The sequence below is a fragment of the Epinephelus lanceolatus genome, chromosome 4 (assembly GCF_041903045.1).
Source record: "Epinephelus lanceolatus isolate andai-2023 chromosome 4, ASM4190304v1, whole genome shotgun sequence".
Lineage (NCBI taxonomy): Eukaryota > Metazoa > Chordata > Actinopteri > Perciformes > Serranidae > Epinephelus > Epinephelus lanceolatus.
Window position 1 is genome coordinate 9882062 of NC_135737.1, and position 23380 is coordinate 9905441.

The 23380-nt window shown below is 40.3% G+C and overlaps 1 protein-coding gene across 4 annotated transcripts in view; it reads left to right on the forward strand.

Annotated features, from left to right (window-relative positions):
* Positions 1-15: 15 nt before the first annotated feature.
* Positions 16-23380, forward strand: part of ccdc9 (coiled-coil domain containing 9) — a 42450-nt gene continuing 19085 nt past the window's right edge. For 3 of the 4 annotated variants that reach the window (XM_033631458.2, XM_033631459.2, XM_033631460.2), the window contains exons 1-10: positions 16-116; positions 2066-2118; positions 2400-2504; positions 2967-3116; positions 11934-12275; positions 13484-13567; positions 14859-15023; positions 15144-15325; positions 17512-17573; positions 20887-20931. In XM_033631458.2, the coding sequence (XP_033487349.2) occupies positions 2116-2118; positions 2400-2504; positions 2967-3116; positions 11934-12275; positions 13484-13567; positions 14859-15023; positions 15144-15325; positions 17512-17573; positions 20887-20931 (1138 nt within the window). In that variant the 5' untranslated portion in view covers positions 16-116; positions 2066-2115. The remainder of the gene's footprint in view (positions 117-2065; positions 2119-2399; positions 2505-2966; positions 3117-11933; positions 12276-13483; positions 13568-14858; positions 15024-15143; positions 15326-17511; positions 17574-20886; positions 20932-23380) is intronic. The other variant, XM_033631461.2, reaches the window with a different exon arrangement.

Genomic DNA, 23380 nt, shown 5'->3' on the forward strand with positions numbered 1-23380 from the left:
TAGCCAGCAGCATACAGGAAGCCGAATAACGAGGACACAGTGAGGCGCAGGAATTGGCAAAGAGCAACGAGTCCTAACATTGCTCTTTACAACCGCCACAACTCCCTCTGATACAGGTAATACAAACGAAGTGCAACTTAAACGCATCTAAATGTTTATTTTTGCTGTTTTGTTGCGTGTCGGTGGTGTCGACGGTGTGTGTTTCCATTGTGGGGGCTCGGCTCTTTGTATCGGAACAGACATGGCTCAGTGTGCTTACATTACTTCCCAGCAGAGTAAAATAATTAGATGGATGTAACTGTTTATAAGAGTAAAGTAAAGGTTCAGTGTTCTGGGCAGTCTGTGTGCTGTGTGTCATGGTTGCTTGTTGTGCCTCAGGTAATTTATATTCCGTCCGCAGCTCTAATACGCTTACAGAAGCTTTGGTAACGCATGAAGGATTTATTCATTTGGATTCTTATGTTACACACACACACACACACACACACACACACACACACACACACACACACACACACCTGGCTGTAACCTCACCTGTGGTTATCTGAAATCTTAACTTGATTTGAATGTATTTGCCCTGTAGGGACAATGCAATTTAACAGTTGAAATACAGAGTATGAAACTTGGGTGCTGCACAGAGAGGTCACAGCTAACCTATTGATCTTCCTATTGATCAGTCCACATGGCATGGGTAAGAGGGGTTACTCAGTGGGCCCTTCAGACAGGAGCCAAGTGGGAGTGAGTCTTGTTAGCATTTTGTTCAGGCAGCTGTAGAATATAGAGGGACGTCAGTTTTCTCATGATTATTAAATTACCTACAAACATCTGGTATTTTTTCTGGCTAGAATCATGAATCAAAATTTATGATCAGCTCCAGACATGTTTTGAGACGTATTAAACACTGTGCTTGGAGTTTTGAGTTATTTATTGCCGTGTAAAAAAAGAGAGAAGCAGTTGTTGGCTATAAAAATCCTCCATCTCAGGCTCCCCTTTTCAATGCTCATATACATATAAAACAAACGTACAAATAAAAAGTGAGAATCTAAGATACAAAGTAACAGAATCAGAAATATATAATCAAAATAGTCCATGAATTAAATATCTGTCAGGGATGCATGATATTGTTTTTCAGTTGATACTGATAATAATAACATGCTTCTCATTATTGACAGATAATCCATCAGCTCAATATATATCGTGCATCACTGATATTAGGGGTGTAACAATACATCGATCTGAATCGGTATATCAGTTCAGTGATTAACTATCATTGATGTAAAGTGAAAACCTTGATCAAGATACTCCCCTTTTTTAATTCCCATGCTATGTCTGTGTTACCATTTCCCTCTAAGCAGACCTCCTTTCTAAAGCCTCAAGCAGCCTAGCACCAGGCAGATAATGGCAAGCAGACAAGAAAAATACTATGAGAATATTCACTGATCGATCTATAGATCACAGGCCCCTGAACTGAATCAAATAGAAATAGTATTGTGGTATCTTTGTTATATGTGCAAATATTGTATTGTCATAGGTATGATATCGTATCATGACGATAGATGGATGATGGATGATGGATGTTTTTCCACAGGAAAAAAAAAACATTATCTCATCATTAAATCTACTTGTTGTCTCTTAATGAAAAATTCAGAATCTTTCAAAATGCAAACATTGTTCAGTTCAAAATTTGAGCACCAACACAAGATGAAAAGTGTACTCTCTGTGTACATGAACTTAAAGCTTTAAGTGTCCACATGACACATTTTAGTTGAATATTGAACCATGATTGGCTTTTAAGCTAGTTATAATGTCACTAAGTTACACGTCTGAAAATCAGATTTAAGGTGAGCTCAGAGAAACCTTCCCCCTTCAGCAGATGAAAGTGAAAACAGCTTCCTAGTGTCAAACTCTGCACAGTGAAGTTCAAAATATCCAAGTGAAGATACAATAATACATACATAATACATTTTTGTGTGGAGGGAAGACTGATTTTGTATAAAGCAGCTAACAGACTTATCCTTGACTGGTTGTCACTGCATCTTCTCACACGTCATCTTCCTCACCACAGGAGGAACAAGCAGTCAGCTACCTGTGCATGAAGACCAGTCAGAGGCAGCTATGGTGAGTAAGAGAGTAAAACAAAAGACTGAAGACAATATTGTAAACTCAGGTGAAGTTGGGCTTCATGCTGTCAGGAAGATAAGTTAAAACTCAGTGATGTTTTTAAAGTGTTTATTAATTAACAATATAGACAAATGATGCTTGTTTTCATCTCAAACAAAAGCAGTGTTTCTGCAGACTTTTGACCATCTGTAGTGTATTTAGTCCAGTGGTAAGTTTGTGTCATTTAGCACAGACTGGCCTCCTCCTCATCATTTCAATACTCTGCCTCTCTGTGCCAGTCTTCAGCGGTGGATCTCAAGACCAAGGAGGAGAAGGATGCAGAGCTGGACAGACGAATCGAAGCTCTGAGGAAGAAAAACGAAGCTCTGGTCAAGAGGTACCAGGTACGCAGTACTTTTACACACAAACACACACAAAATGTAACCTGTAAAGTACAGACTGTTTAAAACTTGACAACACAAACATTTGAAATGGGTCCAAGGTTATTTCCTGCAAGAATGTTTGTTAATGCGGTCACCAAAGAAACATAGTAATTATAACAATAGTTTCCTTGGTAGCTCACAGGAAGTAAACATGGGACAGAGCTGTTGCCTGTGCAACAGAATATCAATAAAATGATCTGTAATCTCACAGCCCCCGTGTGAATCAAACTGCAACTCGGGAGTGACAAAACCAGTTAAACCTAGAAACTAAAAATGTTTTTTTTTTAGGATGGAATATTTATTTAGTTTTCTGTGGTTTGAACACACAACATATTCAAAACCTGCTTAGAAGAAGTCAGGAGTTAAGATTTGGGCTCACAACTGTAGTTTTATCTCACTCATTCTGTCACCTGATGTTAACAGGAAATAGAGGAAGACAAGAAGAAGGCAGAGCAGGAGGGCATCGCCGTGACAACGCCTCGGAAACCCCGCCCGCATGAGCCGGAGACGGACAGGAGGAAGACAGAGAAAGAAAACTTCACCGTCACAGTCGACGTTTCTAAGCCGACAGGGGTAAGACATTATGTGAGACTTTTCTCCAGGAGCTGTATGTGGCATTCAAAGCACTGATATAATGGCCACCTCTGTGTTGGGAAGTGTGTACAGACTATCCTGCCCTGGATTCTGATGCTCTGAATGTTGCATACAGCTCCTTTTGAATCATGCCACTTTTTCAGGAGGACGATTGATCCTAATTAGAGGTCAGATTTTTTATTTTTCATTCATTCATTCATTCATCTTCTAACCGCTTCATCCTCTTGAGGGTTGCGGGGGGGCTGGAGCCTATCCCAGCTGACATCGGGCGAGAGGCAGGGTTCACCCTGGACAGGTTGCCAGACTATCACAGGGCTGACAAATAGAGACAAACAACCATTCACGCTCACATTCGCACCTACGGACAATTTAGAGTCACCAATTAACCTAGTCCCCAATCTGCATGTCTTTGGACTGTGGGAGGAAGCCGGAGTGCCCGGAGAGAATCCACGCTGACACGGGGAGAACATGCAAACTCCACACAGAAGGGCTCCCACACCCGGGATCGAACCGGCAACCCTCTTGCTGTGAGGCGACAGTGGTAACCACCACACCACTGTGCCACCCAGATTTTTTATTTTTTTTTTTAAGATAATTTTTTTGGGCTTATTACCTTTATTGTAGAGCAGCTGGAGAGTGACAGGAAGGGAGGAGAGAGAGGTTGGAAAAGAACCTGCAAAGGACTCAGCCTACACGGGGCGAACATTCTACTCACTGAGCTAGAGGCTGACCCTGATAGTGGATTTTTAATGGATGATTCAGTAACAATAGTTTACATGGATCTGCACTTGAAGAGTGCCTTTCTAGTGTTGTGTGTCTAGTGTCTGACCCCTCAATGCGCTTATTACACAATATACATCACATTTATACACACATTTACTCAATGGTGGCGGAGGCTACCATACAAGATGCCACCTGCTACTCTGTTTTTTAACACACTCACACACCAATCGGGCGCAATTTGGCGTTCAGTATCTTGCTCAAGGATACTTCGACATGCAGACTGGAGGAGCCAGGGGTCGAAACACTGATATTCCGATTAGTGGACAACCAGCTCTACCTTTGAGCCACAGCAGTGAACAGGAAGAACTGACCATGGATTAATCAGTTAACCTCTAGGGAGCCGTGTCCATCAAAGTGCTTTTTTTTCTCGCTGAAAACATCAGGTTCTCCTCATAAAACACCCAGCAGGGAGAGTTTGAGAGCGCTTTGGAGGCACAGCGTTTTCTCAGCTGAGACACTTTGGTTGCATCTGGTTGGTATGATATGGAATATCTGCAGAAGTAGACATGTCGGCATGAGGTAGAGCTCTGGATGATAGGACAGACCCGCTGATCTTTTTAGGTTTATACAAGGAAACATATATTGATTTATATCAGTATATTAACATACTTCTCTTCCATCATTGTTGTTGTTCTTCAGCACTTGTACATGCAAGATGTGACGGTTGGTGGTGGTATTTGTCCCTCCTCCACTGTGACTGAATGGCTGAATAAAAAGTGACAGTGGGGAGTGCTGTGTTTGACCTTGAAATTGAATGTTTTTGACACACAAAAAAAACACTAGACAGGCAGTGCTCAGGGTATAATAGACGTTAAGCATTGAGTCGCAGATGTTTGTAGCGCAGCCTAAATACGCAACACTTCATTGCAAAACATTCAAAGATATGCAAGTCTCAGGAATTTTTTTTTTTTTGCTAGATGCAGCCCCTAATTCCAGTCACACAGACACACATTCATCCATTAACACCATAAAACAGCTCTGTGAATATCAGTTCTAAGATTGCTGTGACACGTCTTTCCATCACTGGTGTTGTTTTGTTGTTGTAAAAATAACCTCTTCATCTGGTTTATGATGATCCTGCAGACAGAAGACGCAGCTGATAAACTCTGACAGGTTCTCATTACTGTGTTTATCAGTTTACCATCCACATGCCTGCCAGTCTACCCATCATGCCCTGCATCAGTCCTCTACCCACTTCTTGTGTTACATGTGTAGGCTGGCAGTTGCATTTGGGATACATAGTGCATATTTTCAGTAATACACATAAAAACCTACAAGGAATATCATTTTATAAAAAATGAGTTCAGGAAGCACTTAAAATATTACATACAAAAATTCGCAGTCATTCTCCAGCTGCGTGCACATTAATGGTAAAGAAGTAGGGTCTTTAATTACAAGTACGGATGCATAATAATATCTGCACATTATCAATATCGGCTTTAAAATGAACTATCAGAATCGGCCAACATGCTTTTTCTTAGTTGGCACAATGAATGAATATTACACACACTGAAAAGCCCTCTATTTCATGTTTCCATTTGCTGGTGGGCCATCGTGATAAGACCATGCACGCATAATATGATGTTAATTCCACCACAGAAGAGACTTGATGATCACTAAAATTAGGTGGGGGGGGGGGGGGGGGGGGGGGGGTGGATATATTGATAACGGTATATCGTCCAAATAAGTTGTAAGATATTGGCAAAAAAAATCCAATATCGTGCATCTCTAATTAAAAGCCACAGAGGTGAAGCGAGATGTTGCAGCCCAAAAATTGAAGTCCACAGAAAAAGAAGCAGTGCATCTACAGATTAATGCCATACATAATATGTTATGATCCACTAAAGTTAGGCATGTTACTAGATGAATAAATTCCCATTTTTGTCATTTTTGCTGCCATTTTAACTGTAAGGAAGCTGGGAGGGATTTGTCCAACCATGTCTGCGACACGTTTGTTCCCTGGTCCCTGCACCTCTTCATACCACACTGAGAGCATTTCAGGAGCGGAGTGTTTTACCTGCCTGATTCTGTAGACTTACAAATTTTGTTGATTTGGTCATTTTCCTTGATATCTCAACTTCCACCATGAGTAAATAAGTAAGAAGCAGGGTTTCTTTTTTTGTCTATTTTAATTGTTATTTCTTGTTAAGTTAAGTTAAGTTAATACTGTTGAAGTCAGTTATGAACAACATGGATTAAAGATTTATTGCTGAGTTTCACTTATTTAAACATTCATTCTCTTAATTATATTGTATCTGTATTTCATCTACAGTGTTAGGAAAACTGCTCTGCGCAATGTGTTGCAGCTTCGGCATAAATAGACGAGGCGTGTATTTCTGGGACGCTTCTGAAACATGCTGTGCCGCATCTGCTGGAATAATAAGGATTGTCTATGGTTGCCGTGTTTAGCTCAGGCGGTCACTTACTCACCTGATCTGCACTCTACTCAGTCCCTGTAGATGTTCTCATTTATCCAGGTCATATTTATCTCAAGGCAATTGAATTGAACGCAGCTGGACTTAGTTTTGTCTTAGAAGACGTTTCACCTCTTATCCAAGAGGCTTCATCAGTTCATGCTTGTCTGACTAGGCTGGAACTAGTCTGACAAACTGGTGTGGAAACAACCCAGGTATTTAACCTCTGGGGAGGTCTTCACAAGGCCAATGATGTCACTGGTTCATTAGTGCTCCAGTGGTGTGCCGACGACGGTCGTTGAAACTCCTGCTGCAACGGTGGTCGTTGGAGTCGTTAGAATCATATGAGGCATTTGTGAACGACTATTGTTTTCAGAGGTTAAGCTGTTAAATCTCCTGCAGCATTATAGGTGGTGTCGCAGACCTCCTTCTCTGTTGAGAGATGGTTTTTCCAAATTTCACATAGATGGCTTCTTTTACACCTTTTTCAAACCATCTGTCTTCCCTGTCCAAAATATGCACATTGCTGTCTTCAAAGGAGTGTACGTTCTCCTTGAGGTGTAAATAGACAGCTGAGTCTTGCCCTGACGACGACATGCGTTTGTTTAGTGGTGGTTTTGTTTCACCAATGTACAAGTCTGGGCATTCCTCGCTGCATTGGACAGCGTACACCAGGTTGCTCTTCTGGGTGTGTGGTGTACGGTCTTTTGGATGTACCAGTCTTTGTCTGAGTGTGTTGCTGGGTTTGAAATACACCGGGTTGCGGTGTTTGTTGAAGATCCTCCTGAGTTTTTCAGATACCAATGACACATAGGGGATGACAATGTTATTGCATTTGTTCTTTTCTTCATCACCCACCTTGTTCTTTCTGGAACGGGCTGCTGTTTTCACAAAGGTCCAACTGGGGTAACCACAAGTTTTTAGAGCCTCCCTCAGATGTTCATGCTCTTTCCCTTGGGCCTGAGTGCTGGTAGGTGCGTTATCAGCTCTGTGTTGTAGGGTCCTGATAACACCTAGTTTGTGTTCCAGTGGGTGGTGAGAATCGAACAGTGCACTTTTTTTAGTTAAGTATAATAGTTCTTAATGTTGACTGAATGAACCATTTATAGATAAAATAAACAGATAGGAATGTCTGTTCTTGTTAAATCTCGTGATTTTAACATCACATCACATTGAGGCAAAAATCTTGTAAATTCAGTTTTGCCTTAAAGCAGTCCTACTGAATAATTTCCCAAATCGCTCACGTGAAACGTGACACAGACTGAAAATATAAAAGTTCGTATGTGAAAGTTTATGAGATGAGTGTTTTCATTAGTTTAGTGTGTGCTCCTGTGTTGGTTAGCCATCCATGTAGCTCTGCTTATCCTTGATTTGATTTGATTTGAAAACATTTCTGGCAGCTGTTTTTAAAAACAGAGCTGAGATGATTGTACCAACCTGTTACAGCAACATAATGTTGTAACAGCAGATTGTGGTGCAGAGTAGTCAACATATTTAAGTGCACAAACATCCTGAAGAGCTCTGTAATCAGTTTATCCAACTCGTAATGCTCAGTATGCATTTCAGTGTAGTTCTGTTTTCATGTACAGTGCGGTAACGCATTAGTGTACCAGCAGTACTGTTGGAACATATACAGGTCATGTTGTGAGCTACATTCTTTTCAGTTTTTCCTAGAAGTCTCATTTTAAAGGGTGAAAAAAGGAAAACAGCTGGAGTGCATTGATGTTGGTTTCACATAAATCTCCCTTGCACCGTCTGAGAAATTATATCCAGAAAAAAAAACAGGTCAGCAACAGTATGCATGCAGATCATGCATCTGAAAAATTAAATGATAAATAATGATAACAGAATAAGATGCTTGTAGTTGCATGTTTTGAACATTGTGTAGACGTTCACATTAAAAGCACTGTCCTTAAAGGAATACTTTGCTGATTTTCAACCAGCTTTATATCACAACAGTGTGGGCGGTATGTGTAAATGAACTATGGTAAACATCCCTCCATCTTACTAGCGCCCAGATCTCCCTGATCATCTCTCAGCTCAAAATTTTCGCTGGCTGTCGCTCGAACTACAGATTGCATTTTTGTATGCCCCCCAGCGTAGACACAAAGACTATGGAAGCTGATCGAGAGAAAGAAACCCGCCCCTCTCTCTCATAAACGCAGACTGAACTCTGATCAAACAGTAAAACTAAGCAGTGCTGATCAAATATAAACCAAGATTCTGTTACTGCATTTCCTTTTTCTCACCTGAAATGTTTTCAGAAACATATTTTAGTGCCCTGTATGGCTGTAACTTGAGATCGCTTATTACCAGCCGGTTGCCATATTGTCTCCTGTTGTATGCCTGTTGGCATGTTTGCATTATGTCAACCACCAGCAGGGGAATTCATTGGTCCGGTGCAGCACAGTGCATTCTGGTAGTGTAGGAATTCTGCTTCTTGAGCAAAAGCAAATGCCAAAGCCCTTTTCCTGTGTTTCCTCTAGTCATGTACAGCAGCACTAATACTAAAAGTATTTAGTTTAGTTTGTTCGTTTTCCAACTTTTATACCTCAGATACACACACACACACACACACACACACACACACACACACACACAATAACAGTAAGCCATTACTTCTGAAGCAGTGACAAACCAAAGTAGGTTTTGTTAATCAAAAAGGTTAAAGCTCAAGCCTTGGCTTAAAGCACATACCCTTTTACATGAATTGTTTTATACTGCTCTCTTTAGAATTATACATTTAAATAAATGAAACAAGCAAACAAAATGTATGTCTACTCTGTATATCCCAAAGTCCCAAACAAATATTCATATACACACACTGGCTTTAGTAACTCCATTTTATATTTCTTAATCATCTTACATTTGTTTATTTATTTATTTTTTTAATCTATCAAGTGTTTCACACCGTTTCAATTCAAAACCATTCCACAAATTAACTTCTTTAAGTGTTACACAAGTTCCTTTTAGTTCATACTGACTCTCTTTAATTTTGAACAACTTCTGGATACAGTCTGGAAGCATCTTAGTTTTTACTTTATACATTATTTGTGTAGTTTTTAAGTCCAACAAATCACTGCATTTGAAAGCTTGTGAGTTATGTATAATTTGTTGGTGGTTCTCGATAATCAACTCAATTTATGATTCTTAAAGCTCTCTTCTGTAACATTACAATGGGATTTGTGATTTGTCCGTCCTCCTACTGCACAGACAGCCCAATTTTATCGTAAGACCTTCTTTTCCAACAGTGAAATGTTTCTTTTACAAATAACTACACTATTTTGGCCACTTGGGGGCAGCAGAAACAACATTTACATATAATCACCTTTTGTTGAACTTGTTATCGAACAGTTGCTTATTCACACATCCAGCAGAAGTCAGAGCAACATGATCAATCATTAGTAATCATGTTTGTGTCCAGCTGATGAATGTAAGTCCAATACTCCCTCTCGTTTCGCTATGTTTCTTGTCTTCAGCAACTCTTGAGAAAAACATCCATCAAATGTCTCTTTAGCTGCTAAATGCTCCACTACGCTCACCAGCTAGTCTCCAACTGTGTCTGTCTGCTGTCTGATGCTGAGCAGGTAGTGTGCAGTGGGTTTTAGAGCTTTATCTCTGTAAACAGCTGCCTGCTGCAACCGAAAACAGCGTAATGATAGCGGTGACAATGAAACAAAACAGTAAAGTTGTTGGCCGGACAGCTTAACAGTGAACTGAACATACAGAGCTCTGTAAAGCCGAGAGGGGCTGCAAATTCAGCTGATACTTCTCTGTGTCTATCTGTTGGACAGCTGAAGTTTTTGATCATCAGGTCCAAGAGGGTTGGTGGTGTAATAGTGCCATCAGCGCCTGCTGAGGTCCACATTGCTTCAGAAATGACCACTGATGACTACAGACCCCTGGTGTTCAACCTGCAACAATTACAAGACAAAAACAGGTCTGAAGGGCAGCAGGGTGGCATTTGCTCCACATGTGTACCAGTCTGAATGATATTTAATCCGGCTCAGCAGGTCATATTTGGTTCATTAGTCTGTTCAAGCTTCTCTACAGCTTGACAACAGACTCCTGATCCCTGAACTTTAAGAGCTCTTTGAAATGATGATGAACAATTGCTGCCTCTCCCTGTCTCACTCTGATTTCTTCATGTTGTAGATTTGCATAATCCATAGCCCTGATTCGTCTTTTGTCCTTTTTATATGGCACCAACCCCTCAGATTGAGGAGACTGAGTCTGTTTAACTGCGAAGTACAGGGATAAATCAAGGAGGGGATATCCTTTTTTTTTTTTTTTTTTTTAACCCCATTAGCCAATTGGCTGCTAGAATTTACCACCTCAGACATTTACCACTTTATTACCAGCCAAATATAATTTCTAGAACAGGATATGATAGTCGTGTTCAAATGATTTGCATTTGTTTACAGTCTGTTTGATACATGTGACCCAAGATGAGTTTTAATGCAGAGCAGCGAACAGTACTGTTACAACATCCTAAATGTGAAATTGCTCTGTGGTTTATTATTAGTGCGAGAGGGTTGAAATCATTATTTCTTTATTTTCTACAAGAAAATCATGCATGTTTTTCTAATTGTTCTAATTGTTGATTTTAATTTTAATTTTCATATCAGTCCTTATTAGAGCTCTGATTGGGCCAAAAAATCAGGCCCAACTCTACATAAACCTGCACAGTTTCTGTGCAAGCCCAATACAAACCCAACCCACAGCAGCGTTTTGGGCCTGAGCCAGATTTAAAAACCCAAATTAGTACTGTTAATTATATATTATTTACAGTATATGTGTATTATATTTTTTTATATTTCTTTTTCAAATATTAAAATATTTATTACAAGGTAACGGCTGACATGTTTCCTTGTATCAAGTCTCCTCCTGTTCCTTCTGTTTTTTCAGTAGTCTGTTGTCTCATTTAGGACAGGTTAGGCAGAGCGGGCTGCGCCCCTCGATGCATCTAGTGTGCTTGGTGGTCCATGGTGATGCAGTGCACCGATGATGATCACTGCTTTTTCCCTGCATGCTACGCACATCTCTCCCACTGCTGGGAAGGCAAAAGCAAACACAGTCAAGCAAGTCACCTTGCAGCCCGTCTCTCTCTCTTTCTCATGTTTTCCGTCCCTCTCTAGTAAGTGTGCTATCTCTCAACCCAGTTCTCCAATGTATTGCTCTGTTGTTCCATCACTTTTGCCTCTCTCAGTCTCAGTCCACCTCTCTTTCTCTCTCTTTGCCTCTTGTTTCAATCCATTACATTTCCTGTCATTTATACACAAAAACTAGCATTTTTTCTTTTCAAGAAAAAAACAGTAAATTGGCAAGAATATGATTTGATTCAAGCCCTGAGGAAAAATGAGAAACAACATTCCGCCCTGGTCTTATCCTGTTAGGTCGGGTTGGACCCAAACGTGCTTAATCAGACCTCTAATCCATATCATCTTGTTCACCATGCGAAGCTTTTTTTCTATGGCTCCTGAAGCTCCTGCTTGTCTTGTTGAGACCATCTGCTCGACATGCTGAATGAAATTATTTAAATGTGGCACTCAACTAAACTTACTGTCCATACTGTGTTATATGTGTGTGTTTCCTGCAGGACAAGAGAGTGGTGAACGACTGGAAACCTGGGACGCCTCGTGGCCGGAAGACATCTGAGGAGAGCGACGGCCACCGAGGAGGGCCGAACGACAGCCACAGCCCTCCCAGGAGGATGGGGTCGGGACGAATGGGTCGGGGAGGTCAGAGAGGTGGAGGCCGCCAGGAGAGGAGAGAATGGGAACCTAGGACACCCAGAGATGGAGAACATGGGGAGTCAGGAGGACCAGGGCGCAGAGGAGGAAGGAGAGGAAGGGGAAGAGGAGGAGGAGGGGGTGGAGGAGATGGAGGAGATGGAGGGACACCGGTTGGAACACCAGGTGGCATGGACAGGAAATCCAAAGTGAGTGCTGATGAACTCTGATACTTAGCTACACAATGTCTGATACACCTGTTTTGTTTTGATTTTCAACACACATTACGTTACATGCACAAAATAATCCAGTTTTTGCCCATATTCTGAGAAAGACAGTATTTCTTCTGAGCTGTTTACTAATAAAAATTAATATTCCACTAATATTGTATTGTATTGTAAATGGAAGGCTAGAGCTGTGTGCAATTTTGCACCATTTCATCAGAATAGCATTTTTTTCAAAGTTCTCTTACCAGTGGCAGACTTGTTGGACCATGCATACACATCCTCCCTCTTTCCTTTCTTCAACCACCTTCTTGAAAAGGTCGGTGTTGTGATATTTGCGCACGTCCAAAAACCTGATATCCAAGTCTTTAATAGCATTTAAAAGTAGGTGTGTTTCTCCTTCAGACCAGAAATGTGGGCTTTTCTTTTGGGCATGTATCTATAGCCTTGCAGACTGTTGGCGAGTTGGTTTGTGTATAACGTCTGCATGACGACAGAAAGAGCCAACCAAACCAACAAGCAAGAGGCAGTTTGTCGCAAATTGCGGTTGAAAATCTCAGTTCAGATGCGTTTTCTGAAAGGGCTGTATACATGTCCAAATAATGCAATTAAAACCCGGTTGATAACAGCATATCTTACTTGTCTTAATTGGAAAATGCTACGTTTGAAATATGGTTTAATAGAAAAAATCCAAACAATATGTTGTTTACCTGACCCGTAATAAATTTAGAATATTGTCATATTCAGAATAATAGGGGAATATTAGTGTGCATGTAAACGTACCCAATGAAATCGTGTTTCATCTGAGAGAGAGAGAGGTGGATTATGACTAAAGCTTCAGACCAACATTTTCTTTTGCCCAACACTCATTCATTTTAATGGAGCCAGTCCAGCAGTGTAGCGGGGGTGTTGACACAGAGGGCCGGGCAAAAGAAAAAAGCAGGGTTGTCCTGTCCCAACTTTTACCACAAAGCAAGGCAGTGTCATCTAGTGTACATGTGTGGTGGATTACTTTGTAATCTGAAATTTGCATTTCTGGTAATTGACACGATGAAAGATAGAAAACTTGCCGCCGTGAACTTCCCTGAGTTACTAACATCGTTGCTGTCTTCATTCTGAATGCCAACATTAATGTCCTGTATTTGTGATCTATCACTAATGATGCATCCTTTGGTTGTTGTTTTTTTGGACAGGAATGGGAGGAGAAGAGACGACAGAACATTGAGAAAATGAATGAAGAGATGGAGAGAATAGCGGAGTATGAAAGAGGACAGCGGGTATGAGAGTCACTGTTTTTAAAAATCATTTTAGGGATGCACAATATATATTGGGCTGATTTATTATCAGACAGTAATGGGAAATTATTTTTATTAGTCATCATTCTGATAATAAAGCTATAGCTGATAAATGGAGCTGACAATACAGAGCCAAATTGCTTTCATTAACTTTACTACTGCAAGAAGAGCAAGCGCAGCATGCCAAACAGTGCGCCAAACATGTTGTTGCCAGTGTGGACATTTTCCACAGTTTTAGAGAACATCCAACATTGAGCTGTTAAACAGTCTCAACAAACCAGCTCGACTCTGTCGTTAAACCCGTTAATAGCTGCTAGGTAACGTTAGCAGTGTGATGCTAACAGTTAGTCCTGTCACAGTGTGTGTGTGAAGGTCTCATTATAAACAGAGAGGGAGAGAAAGTGAATCAAGGAGGGGCTGAGTGAATCAACGCGCTGCGTGCAGCTCTACATTAAAAATCAGAATTTACCCATTTCAAATTGTAAATAAAAAGAAGTGGAAAATGAAAATTTGCCAGGTCAGTGTTGATATGGTGACAGGCCTTCATAATAGATCAATGTGTGGGAAAGGCAGGGCATTTATTTTTGCAGTGAGGGATGAACTTACTTCATTACTTGTTAACAATATATTGACAAGTCTGGGTGGATGGATTATGTCAAAGCATTTCATGTGAAATCTTAGACAAAACACTCATAAAGCATGGTTGTGAAGTTTTTTTGTACTTGACTAAAAAGATAAAGAGTCAGAACAGTTTTTTGTGTTTTTGTTGTGTGTGTCAACAATAGTGATGTCAGTTAGATTTGTTTAGGTCAGAGTTTAAATCATTTAGCTTTGCTCACTACATCTTCGCCTTTCTTACCCTCAGGTGTGCATAAGCTGCAGGTTATGAACTTCTGTTTAAATACAAAAGGTATCAGCCATAAGAAGTAGGTAATTATCGGTTATTGTATCGGCTGAAAAAAATTCATATTGTGCATCCCTATTTTATTTTTTTTTTTTTTACAATAATTTAGCTCATCAGTTAATTCATTAATCATTTAATCTTGAATTTTCATTTGTTGTGTTTTGTTTTAATGTCCTCCGACCTTCTACAATGTCTGTTTTTTTTTGGGGGGGGGGTTTAGACTAAAAGTACAAATTCTTAGTATTTTTGGGGCAAACTAACTAGACTTCACTTTTTATAAGATATTCATCTAGCATGCTGTGGTGTCAGTGAACATGGAGTGAACTTGTCAATGTGACAGAGCTGTACATTTATAATTCCTTTCCTTAGCCGGATGGAGACAAGCCAATCCGTAACTTCCTGGATGATCCAAGACGTTCAGGCCCAGCACCAGACACGGACCGCAAGGAGGGGAGCAGGAGACATGTACGAAACTGGGGAGGGTTGGACTTTGACAATGTAAAGACAGGAGCTGAACTGGAGAAAGAGTGGACTGTAAGTAACATTGTTCCTTAAAAATATCATACGAGAGCTTTTAACAGCCAAACCACTCTTGTACTCCCTGCTGTAGCGACATTAATGTCACTCCTTTTGTGACCCCTCATGTCTCTGTAGAGCCGGAGGCCAGGTCCGAAAGGCTCTGTGGACATGACCATGTCCATGACAGGCCGGGAGAGAGCAGAATACCTGCGCTGGAAGAAGGAGCGTGAGCAGATTGATGAGGAGAGACTGGCACGCCATCGAAACGCCACAGGCCAGTGGAGACGAGAGTGGGACGCACAGAAGACAGACAACATGTAAGGAACGAAGCATTGAACCATAATTTGAATAGATTTTTTTTTGAGTGTGAGGAAGAGCACCTAAAGCATTTTCTGTGTTCTTCATACCATTTAATGTCCATGTTTGTGTCTAGGTGCTAGATTTCTTTGAACTTAAGCTGCAGATAACAATTATTTTTTATCACTGATAACCCTGCCAGGCATTTTCTTGATTAACTAATTCATTGTTTTGTCTATAGAATGTCAGAAAATAGTTAAAGGAACCTGTAACAATTTCCCAAAACCCAGGATGATATATTGAAAATTAGTCCACAATATTCAGTTTACAATCAGACATGACAAAGACAAACAGCAAATCATCACGTGAGAAGATTTAACCAGCAAATGTTTGTAAAATGACTAAAACCATTATCAAAACAGATGATGATTAATCTTCTATTATATCAATTAATAGACTCAACGTAGCTGCTCTACTTAGATCATACGAATTATGGATTATGCAAAATCGTGCATCTCAAAGGGACTATCAAGACAACTAAATCACAAAACCAAGATGCTCAAATCAAAGTCACAAATTAACTTCTTCAAATGTTCTCTCTAATTGTGTTTTGTGAAAAATGTCCTCTCCACCAGAGAACATCCCAGCCATATGTGACAGTTTTATTCCAGCACACACACTGAGGATCAGATATTTAGCACTACACAGGACCTGGTGGCACAATGGGTTAACTTTTTAAATGTGTTTGGTGTCTACAAGCCAATAGCTGGCTTCAGTGTACAGATTAAGTGGGTCAGTTTTTGACTTTAATTGAATACGACTGTAGTTTGACACTGTGCTCAAATATAAATCTGTGGTACTAGTACTTTACTTTAGTATTTAGTCTCATACCACTTTATCCTTCAACTCTGTTACAATTCAGAGGGATATGTTGTACTTACTGTTCATATGCAATTCTTTGAAAGCTAAATGCAGTATGAGGCAGTTATTTACCGATGTTATGAGCACTACTGTCAGTTCATCTCAGTGTGAGAGTCTCTTGCATTTCGTAGTCATCTATTGTGCATGGTGTTTCAACACGGGTAGAGCCCAGCCCGTGCTCGGAGGAGACAGACGGCAGTGCAGAACCAGCAACAGCCAGACTCACAATGCCACTGCAAGTGCAGCAAAAGCCTCGCAAGCAAAAAAACCAATAGAGTAATTTATGTACGTAATCTGCACATAAGATGTACAGACAACAAATATATACATATATACATGCGACAGAATATAGTTACATTCAGGTAACTCAAGCAAAGGCTGCACTGAAGCAACAAACCCTGGAGAACAGTCTCATAAAGGGACAGAGATGTCCAAAAAGATATAGAGACGATGTAATATTTTATACTTGGATATTTTGTAAAAGAAAATAAATGAATAACATTTAGAAACAGCTTAGATACCGGGATTTTTTTCTCAGTGCATTGCTTAGTTGTCAAGTATAGGCTGTACATTGGATTGATTTTAATAACTTTAAAGTACTTGAAGTGTACACTGCAGCTGTATTATCTTGAAGAATAGAAGTATTGGATCAGGACTCTGTATCTGCAGATACTTAATATTAAATTACTCAAATCAGAATTGGTGACAAAAGACTTTGAGGACATCCTTAGTTTGGACTGTTTGGTTGGACAAAACAAACACTGCGAAGGTGTCACTTTGAGCTCTGGGTCATTGTTACAGCATTTCTCACTATTTTTACAAACCAAACAATCAATCTTTAATGGAGACAACAATCAGCAGATTAATCCATAATGAAAATAACCATTAGTTAATGGTTCAGAATGAGCTCCACCTCAGCCAGCTACAACAGTTAAATCCTGCTTTTACATCAGAATCATCTAATAAGATCATATATAATATAGAATAGTCACAGGGGACATTTTTTACTGCCAATACTTCAATTACATATTCATGAGTATACTTACATACTTCTACTTACATAACATTGTCAATGCAGGACTCTTACCTGTAGTGGAGTATACAGTGTGGTATTAGTACTTTTACTTAAGTAAAGGATCTAAATACGTCTTCCACCACTGGACAGAGGACAGGTGAGGATGATAGGAAATGTTTTTCGTCATCTTTATTCCTTCTGACAGGCGTGATGAGAAGGACACACTGATATTTGATGTGCGTGTGTCTAACCCTGCGGCTTTTTTCACAGGTTTAAGGAGGACCCATATGTAGCCTCAGAGGGCATTGCACCCGAGCATGGCAGCAGGAAAGGCAAGTAGACACACACACACACACACACCACTAGTTTGCTGTTACTGTGGTTACACGACAGCTGGCAGGACTGTGACACCACCTCCGTCCCGTGTCTCTGTTCATCCTACATGATGTCACTCCAACATGCCGTCACAAAGACACACATCGTAAACACACATCACAAGACACAACACCATCTTCCTCCTGCAGCTAATTAAGGCTGTTATGTAAATGACAGTTGATTAAGCTGGTTATGTAAGTGCTTGCCGTATTTCCCTGGAGTCCAAATCAACCTTTTGAGCTGCGGTCATGCTGATGTGAGAGGGACCTTCAGAAGGACCCAAGACTTCTTTTATGGGTGCCAACTGAGTCTTTTTCAGTGAAGTCAAGGTAAACAAGTAGATAAACAGCCCCGACCACTATAACCCAGCCAAACAGAGAAAGGGTTTATATGTAGACTGATGATATGTAGACTAAGTGCAAGTTGTGAGGTTAAATGAAATACCAGTGCTTGAGGACCCGCTTGTGGGTTCCTAAACAGCAACAGAGTGAGAGTTGTGTATGAGACGAGGACGGTCACCTTACAGTGTCAGCAGGGGAGCTTTATTATGGCTTAATTTTGCTCATGCATGTTTTAATTTCAGTCAGTCATCCGGATGATAAAATAATCCACTGTGGGACTGTGGTAATCCCAGGACAGGGAAACAAAACAAGTCAAACTCTGTTTGAATGGCTTTGCATCTTTAATGCTGCTCTTCCTTTCTACTGTCTGCTTGGTGCTCGTAATGCAGATCTAAGGAGCACAACTGGATGTTCTAATGAAACAAGCAGTCAGTCTGGACTAGTTATCAAAAAAATTAAAGAATATAAAAAAGGTGCTTTTTGGAAGTTTTGCTATAGACGCTGGAGGAAAAAAAAAAAACAAGACAATATTTTTTTTTTTTTTTTGCCTCTGCGCCGGCAATAGCCATGGCTGGAGGCATTATGTTTTCAGGTTGTCTGTCCATATGTCCATCCAATTCTCGTGAACATGATATATTCTGAACGCCTTGAGAGAATTTCCTTAAATTTGGCACAAATGTTGAATTGGACTCAAGGATGAACAGATTTGTTTTTAGTGGTTAGGTCACAGTGACCTTGCATCTATCACATTTTTGTGGAGGCGATATCTCAAGGACAGAATTTCTTCAAATTTCCACTTTAAGTCAGGGTGAACTGATTAGTTTTTGGTGGTCAGGGGTCAAAGGTCATCGTGGCCTTGTGCTGTATCATTTCATGAATGTGATATTTCAAGAAGGCCTGGAGGGAATTTCCTCAAATTTGGCACAAATTTCCACTTAAACTTAAAAATGAACTTTCTAGAATGTGGCAGACGAAGGTAAAAGGTCATGGTCACTGTGACCTCACAAAACATGTTTTTGGCCATAACTCAAATTTCACACAGATGTCTAATAGGATATAATGATGATGAAGTGACATTTTATGTTCAGAATGTCAAAGATCAACTTTGCAGTGACATCATAATTCCTGCAAAAACACTTTTCTGGCCATCATTCAGTGTCATATCTCAGGAACAGAAGGAGACATTTGGTAAGATACTAAACTGGTGACACTAATCTTGAAACTGTGCTGATTGTATAGATCTTCTATGCTGCTGGGGGGAAGATGTGTGTGAAGCATCCGTGTTTTCACAGACATGGATGTAAACTATAACTGCAACTTGACAGGTTCGCGGAGGCATACAACCGCAAGACGGTAGTTCTAGTTTAAAATCATATTTCCACGGCTGCACAATCATAAAATAATTAGATCACAATAGGGATGCATCGAAATGAAAATTTGTGGCCAAAGCCGAAGCCGAATATTATTAAACGCTTGGCCAAATACCGAGTACCGAATATCGAATATCATTGTTTAGTTTTTCATTAGTTTTTGCAGATGAACCCCTTCGAAATTAGTGTTGTCACGGTACCAAAATTGGGACCCACTGTGCGATACCAATGAAAATACCATGGTTCTGAGTAGTATCACGATACCACAGCGAAAATGAGGCAGATGTGTATTTTGTCATTTATAAAAAGATAAATCACTTTTCTATAATACATCAATGATATTTCAATGGAATAAATTACTTATTGACTTATTCATACTTCAAAAACAGCATCAATGAGTGATGAACATGGGGGGGATCAAAATAAAATAAATAAATAAAATAAAAATCAACCAGCCACCCTCCTCCCCTGACAAGTAAAGAACAGTCCCTAAAGTGCGGTGAGGTTTGTGGGCCGTTACTGACTCAAAGACAGAAATGTGAACGGCTCGTTTCTCCTCTGACACGTCGCATACCTGTGTTCGGCTGGCTCGGCTGTTCAGGTACTTCTGGGCAGTCATGACACCAAGAAGAGGATATTATTGGAGCCGACTTCTCCATCGCCCGGTAAACCGATGGCAGCCGTAATTGACAGGAATGCAGTCCTGTCTGTGTCTGTGACCCCTGTTCAACCCACAACCGATGGGATTCGCCTTTCATTTCTGCTGCTGGTTGAAATCTGTAGGCTGCTCGCACAGCGTGCTGAATGATTTAAGCCTATTTTGCTTGCTCAAAACTATTTTTAGTCGCAAATGCGAGTGCCGTGACGGACGGATCGCCACACTGCTGACATTTTATTCCGCCCGTCACGGCACGCTGTTTGATTGCGTTATCAAAACATGCCGCTATTATTCGGCCTTGCTTTTAACTTATTCCACCGAATACCAAATGGGTGTTTTTTGCAATATTCGGCCGAATATATTCGGTTACCGAATATTCGGTGCATCCCTAGATCACAATTGTGACCACTGTTCAGGTGCAGAAATAACATTTTTTGTTTAGAGTGACATTTATATAAAGATACAGCCCAATGTTTTGAACAGTACTATGAACCAAGCATCTAAAGTAAGTCTTATTCAAACTGCAGTTTTAGAAAAGTGCAGCATGTCAGTGAAGAATGTTTCTTGTCAATTTAAATTTTTCAAATGCAGAAATACAATCCAATAACTAAAATAAATTAATTATGAGCATGAAAAATATCAAGATTATATCATCAGGATGTTATAAAATAAAAGCTGTCATGTGGACTTTTTCAAAGGTAGTGTGATTGAACTTCTTTGCAGCCTTTGCCCTGCGATTCATCTCACACCTCAGTGTCACTCATGTGTTAACCTCACCAGTGATAATATGTTTAGGCTTAGTGGCAAAATAATGATGTTTTCATGGTTATTGTATATTTGATTTATGTTGGTGTGTGTGTGTGGGTGGACGTACTATAATGTGTTTGTGTCCTCTCTGCAGCCCGGGGGCGTAACTCTCGTGCAGAGCCTCAGGGCAGGGCCTCAGGTTAGATCACAGCATGGGACTGAGATTGCATTGTGTGTGTGTGTGTGTGTGTGTGTGTGTGTGTGTTATTGTGTTCTATTTGTGTGTCTGTCTGAAGCACAGCAGCTGTGCCCGACCCCAAACACACCCCAGATCTCACCCCTGATTCACAAACCTTGCACTGTAGTTAGGGCTGAGTGATATGGCTAAGAATGTTATCACAATGAAAATGCTCATATCAGTCCATATTGATAACTATCAGGATGTCAGTAATTATTTCCTGATTTTTGCTCCTGGAGTAAATGTTGAAGAAATCATACATTAAATTTAAACTATTTCTTATTGTCAGAACATGACATTTGCCAAACAGCTGAACATTTTTCAAGTCTGAGTTGGATTTAAAACAACTATAACAGGGATATCCTGATTCGATCTCAAAGATCGGGACTAGGGGAGGGGTTGGCTGTATTGAACCATGTAGAGGATCCCATCCTTTGTTTAACGTCAGCAGCTGTCACACAGCTGTTTATACTCACGGAGCTTTCATGCAGACTGACTCTCTGCTCTCCTTTTCTCCTCCACTCAGCTTAGCTCTTGTGTGTAAGAGCAGGGGCTGAGCCCCGCCTGCAGTGAAACACCACTCGCCATAAGCGACAGAGAAAATTCAGTATGAGAATTTGTTTTTGACCAAAATTGTGAGCACTCATTTTATTTCAGTTCAGTGAGAAAATCTTTTAAGTCTATATCCGAAGGCACTGCAGGTGCAACAAAAGCCCCATGAGCAAAAGGCACATAAGAGTTTTATGTAAATGTAGCCTAATCTGCACAAGAGACGTACAGAAGATGAGAATAAACACTGAATGGCCAAAAAGAAGACCTATTTGGACCTATTACATATTTTGTAAAAAAAAACAAAACAAAAAAAAAAAAAAAAACGGTACACTTGGATGCAGGGATTTTTTTCTTAATGCATTACAGAGCCTTTCGATTGTCAAGCATATACATGAGATTGATTCTGTAATGTGCAGCTGTATTACCTAAGAAAATAGAAGTATTGGATCGGGACTCGGTACCAGCGCATACTCAAAATTAAGTGACTAAGAACGTGACCATAACATCCCTAAATTATAATGTCAGTTAAAATTAGATAGAAAAATGTTAATTCTGGTCAGGAGCACGTCAAACCCCTTTCTACATACAGTTTAAAACATTTTGTGGGTGTAAATAAAATGAACAGACACAATAAAAATCTCAATCGTGGTCAGTTTCACACCCACTGTATGTAATTTCTGCTGTTTCTCAATCAAAACAGTAACAAAAGATGGATTTGTTGATGTTGTCAAGTAACCTGAGGTCATTTATTGCCAGTGAAAATCTATCTGACGTTACAGACCATTACCGACCAGTTAATGTATTGACGTTTCGTCACATTATGTCATTTCATTGATTAATATAGCATAAATGAAAAAGCCGCAAGTCAGTACCATTAACTTGCTGACCTACCGTTAGCATTATCTGTCGACTACACAGCTAACGTTACTATAGCTAACATTATGTGGTGAATTCAGTCGTGGGGTAGCCCAGCGCTGTGTGAACAAAAACAGTCATACTAAAAATAACTTTATGAGCATTTTGAACATTGTTCTAACGTTATAACATTGCAGTGCACATTAGCTTGGAGGCTGGTCTTGTCGTCTTCTTCTACTTCTACTACTACTACTATTACTACTTAATGGCAGGTGGCGACTAGGGCTGTCAACGAATATTCTAAATTCGAATTTAAATTCGAATTTGAAAAAAAATGGACCTTCGAATGTGAAAATTAATATTCGATTGTGGAGGGAAAAAAAACACCACCGCAGCTGTCCTCTTTGCGAGTGGGCGTTGGCATCAGACGCGCATTTCTCCAGCCTGGTCGACAAGCGGTCCTGCTCCCAGCTGTTGTCTCCGTCACCTGGCTTGACACATTCGCTCGCGGCTCGCGCAGAAAATAGACCAGACGCCGAAACGATCGCTGCAGGGTGCGAGCCGGTCACGGTCCGGTGCTTCAAGGCTATTCACAGCGCTTCCGCGGGCAGTGTGGCCACGGGTCAGAGAGGGGGGGCGAGTGAGAGGTCCGCGGTTGTTTATAACGTAATGTTATAGATTATTGTTTTATGTGTTTTAATGTGTAGGTATGTAAATGTTTTCAAAGACGTTTATGTGGAAATAAAAATACCTACAAGTAGTTATGTTTCCTTGTATTAATACATATACAAGTATGTTTCCTTGTATTAGTTTGCCCTCTTGTGGACATAATGCGGAAAAAAAAATATTCGAAGGGTTCGAACCTATGAGTTATTTTTAGAAGGAATATTCGAACATCATTTTTGAGCAATTTTGACAGCCCTAGTGGCGACTGGCATTTAGGGTGCATTACAGCCCCCCTCTACGGGCTTATTGGTGGTTTAATTATATCGAAGATGTATAG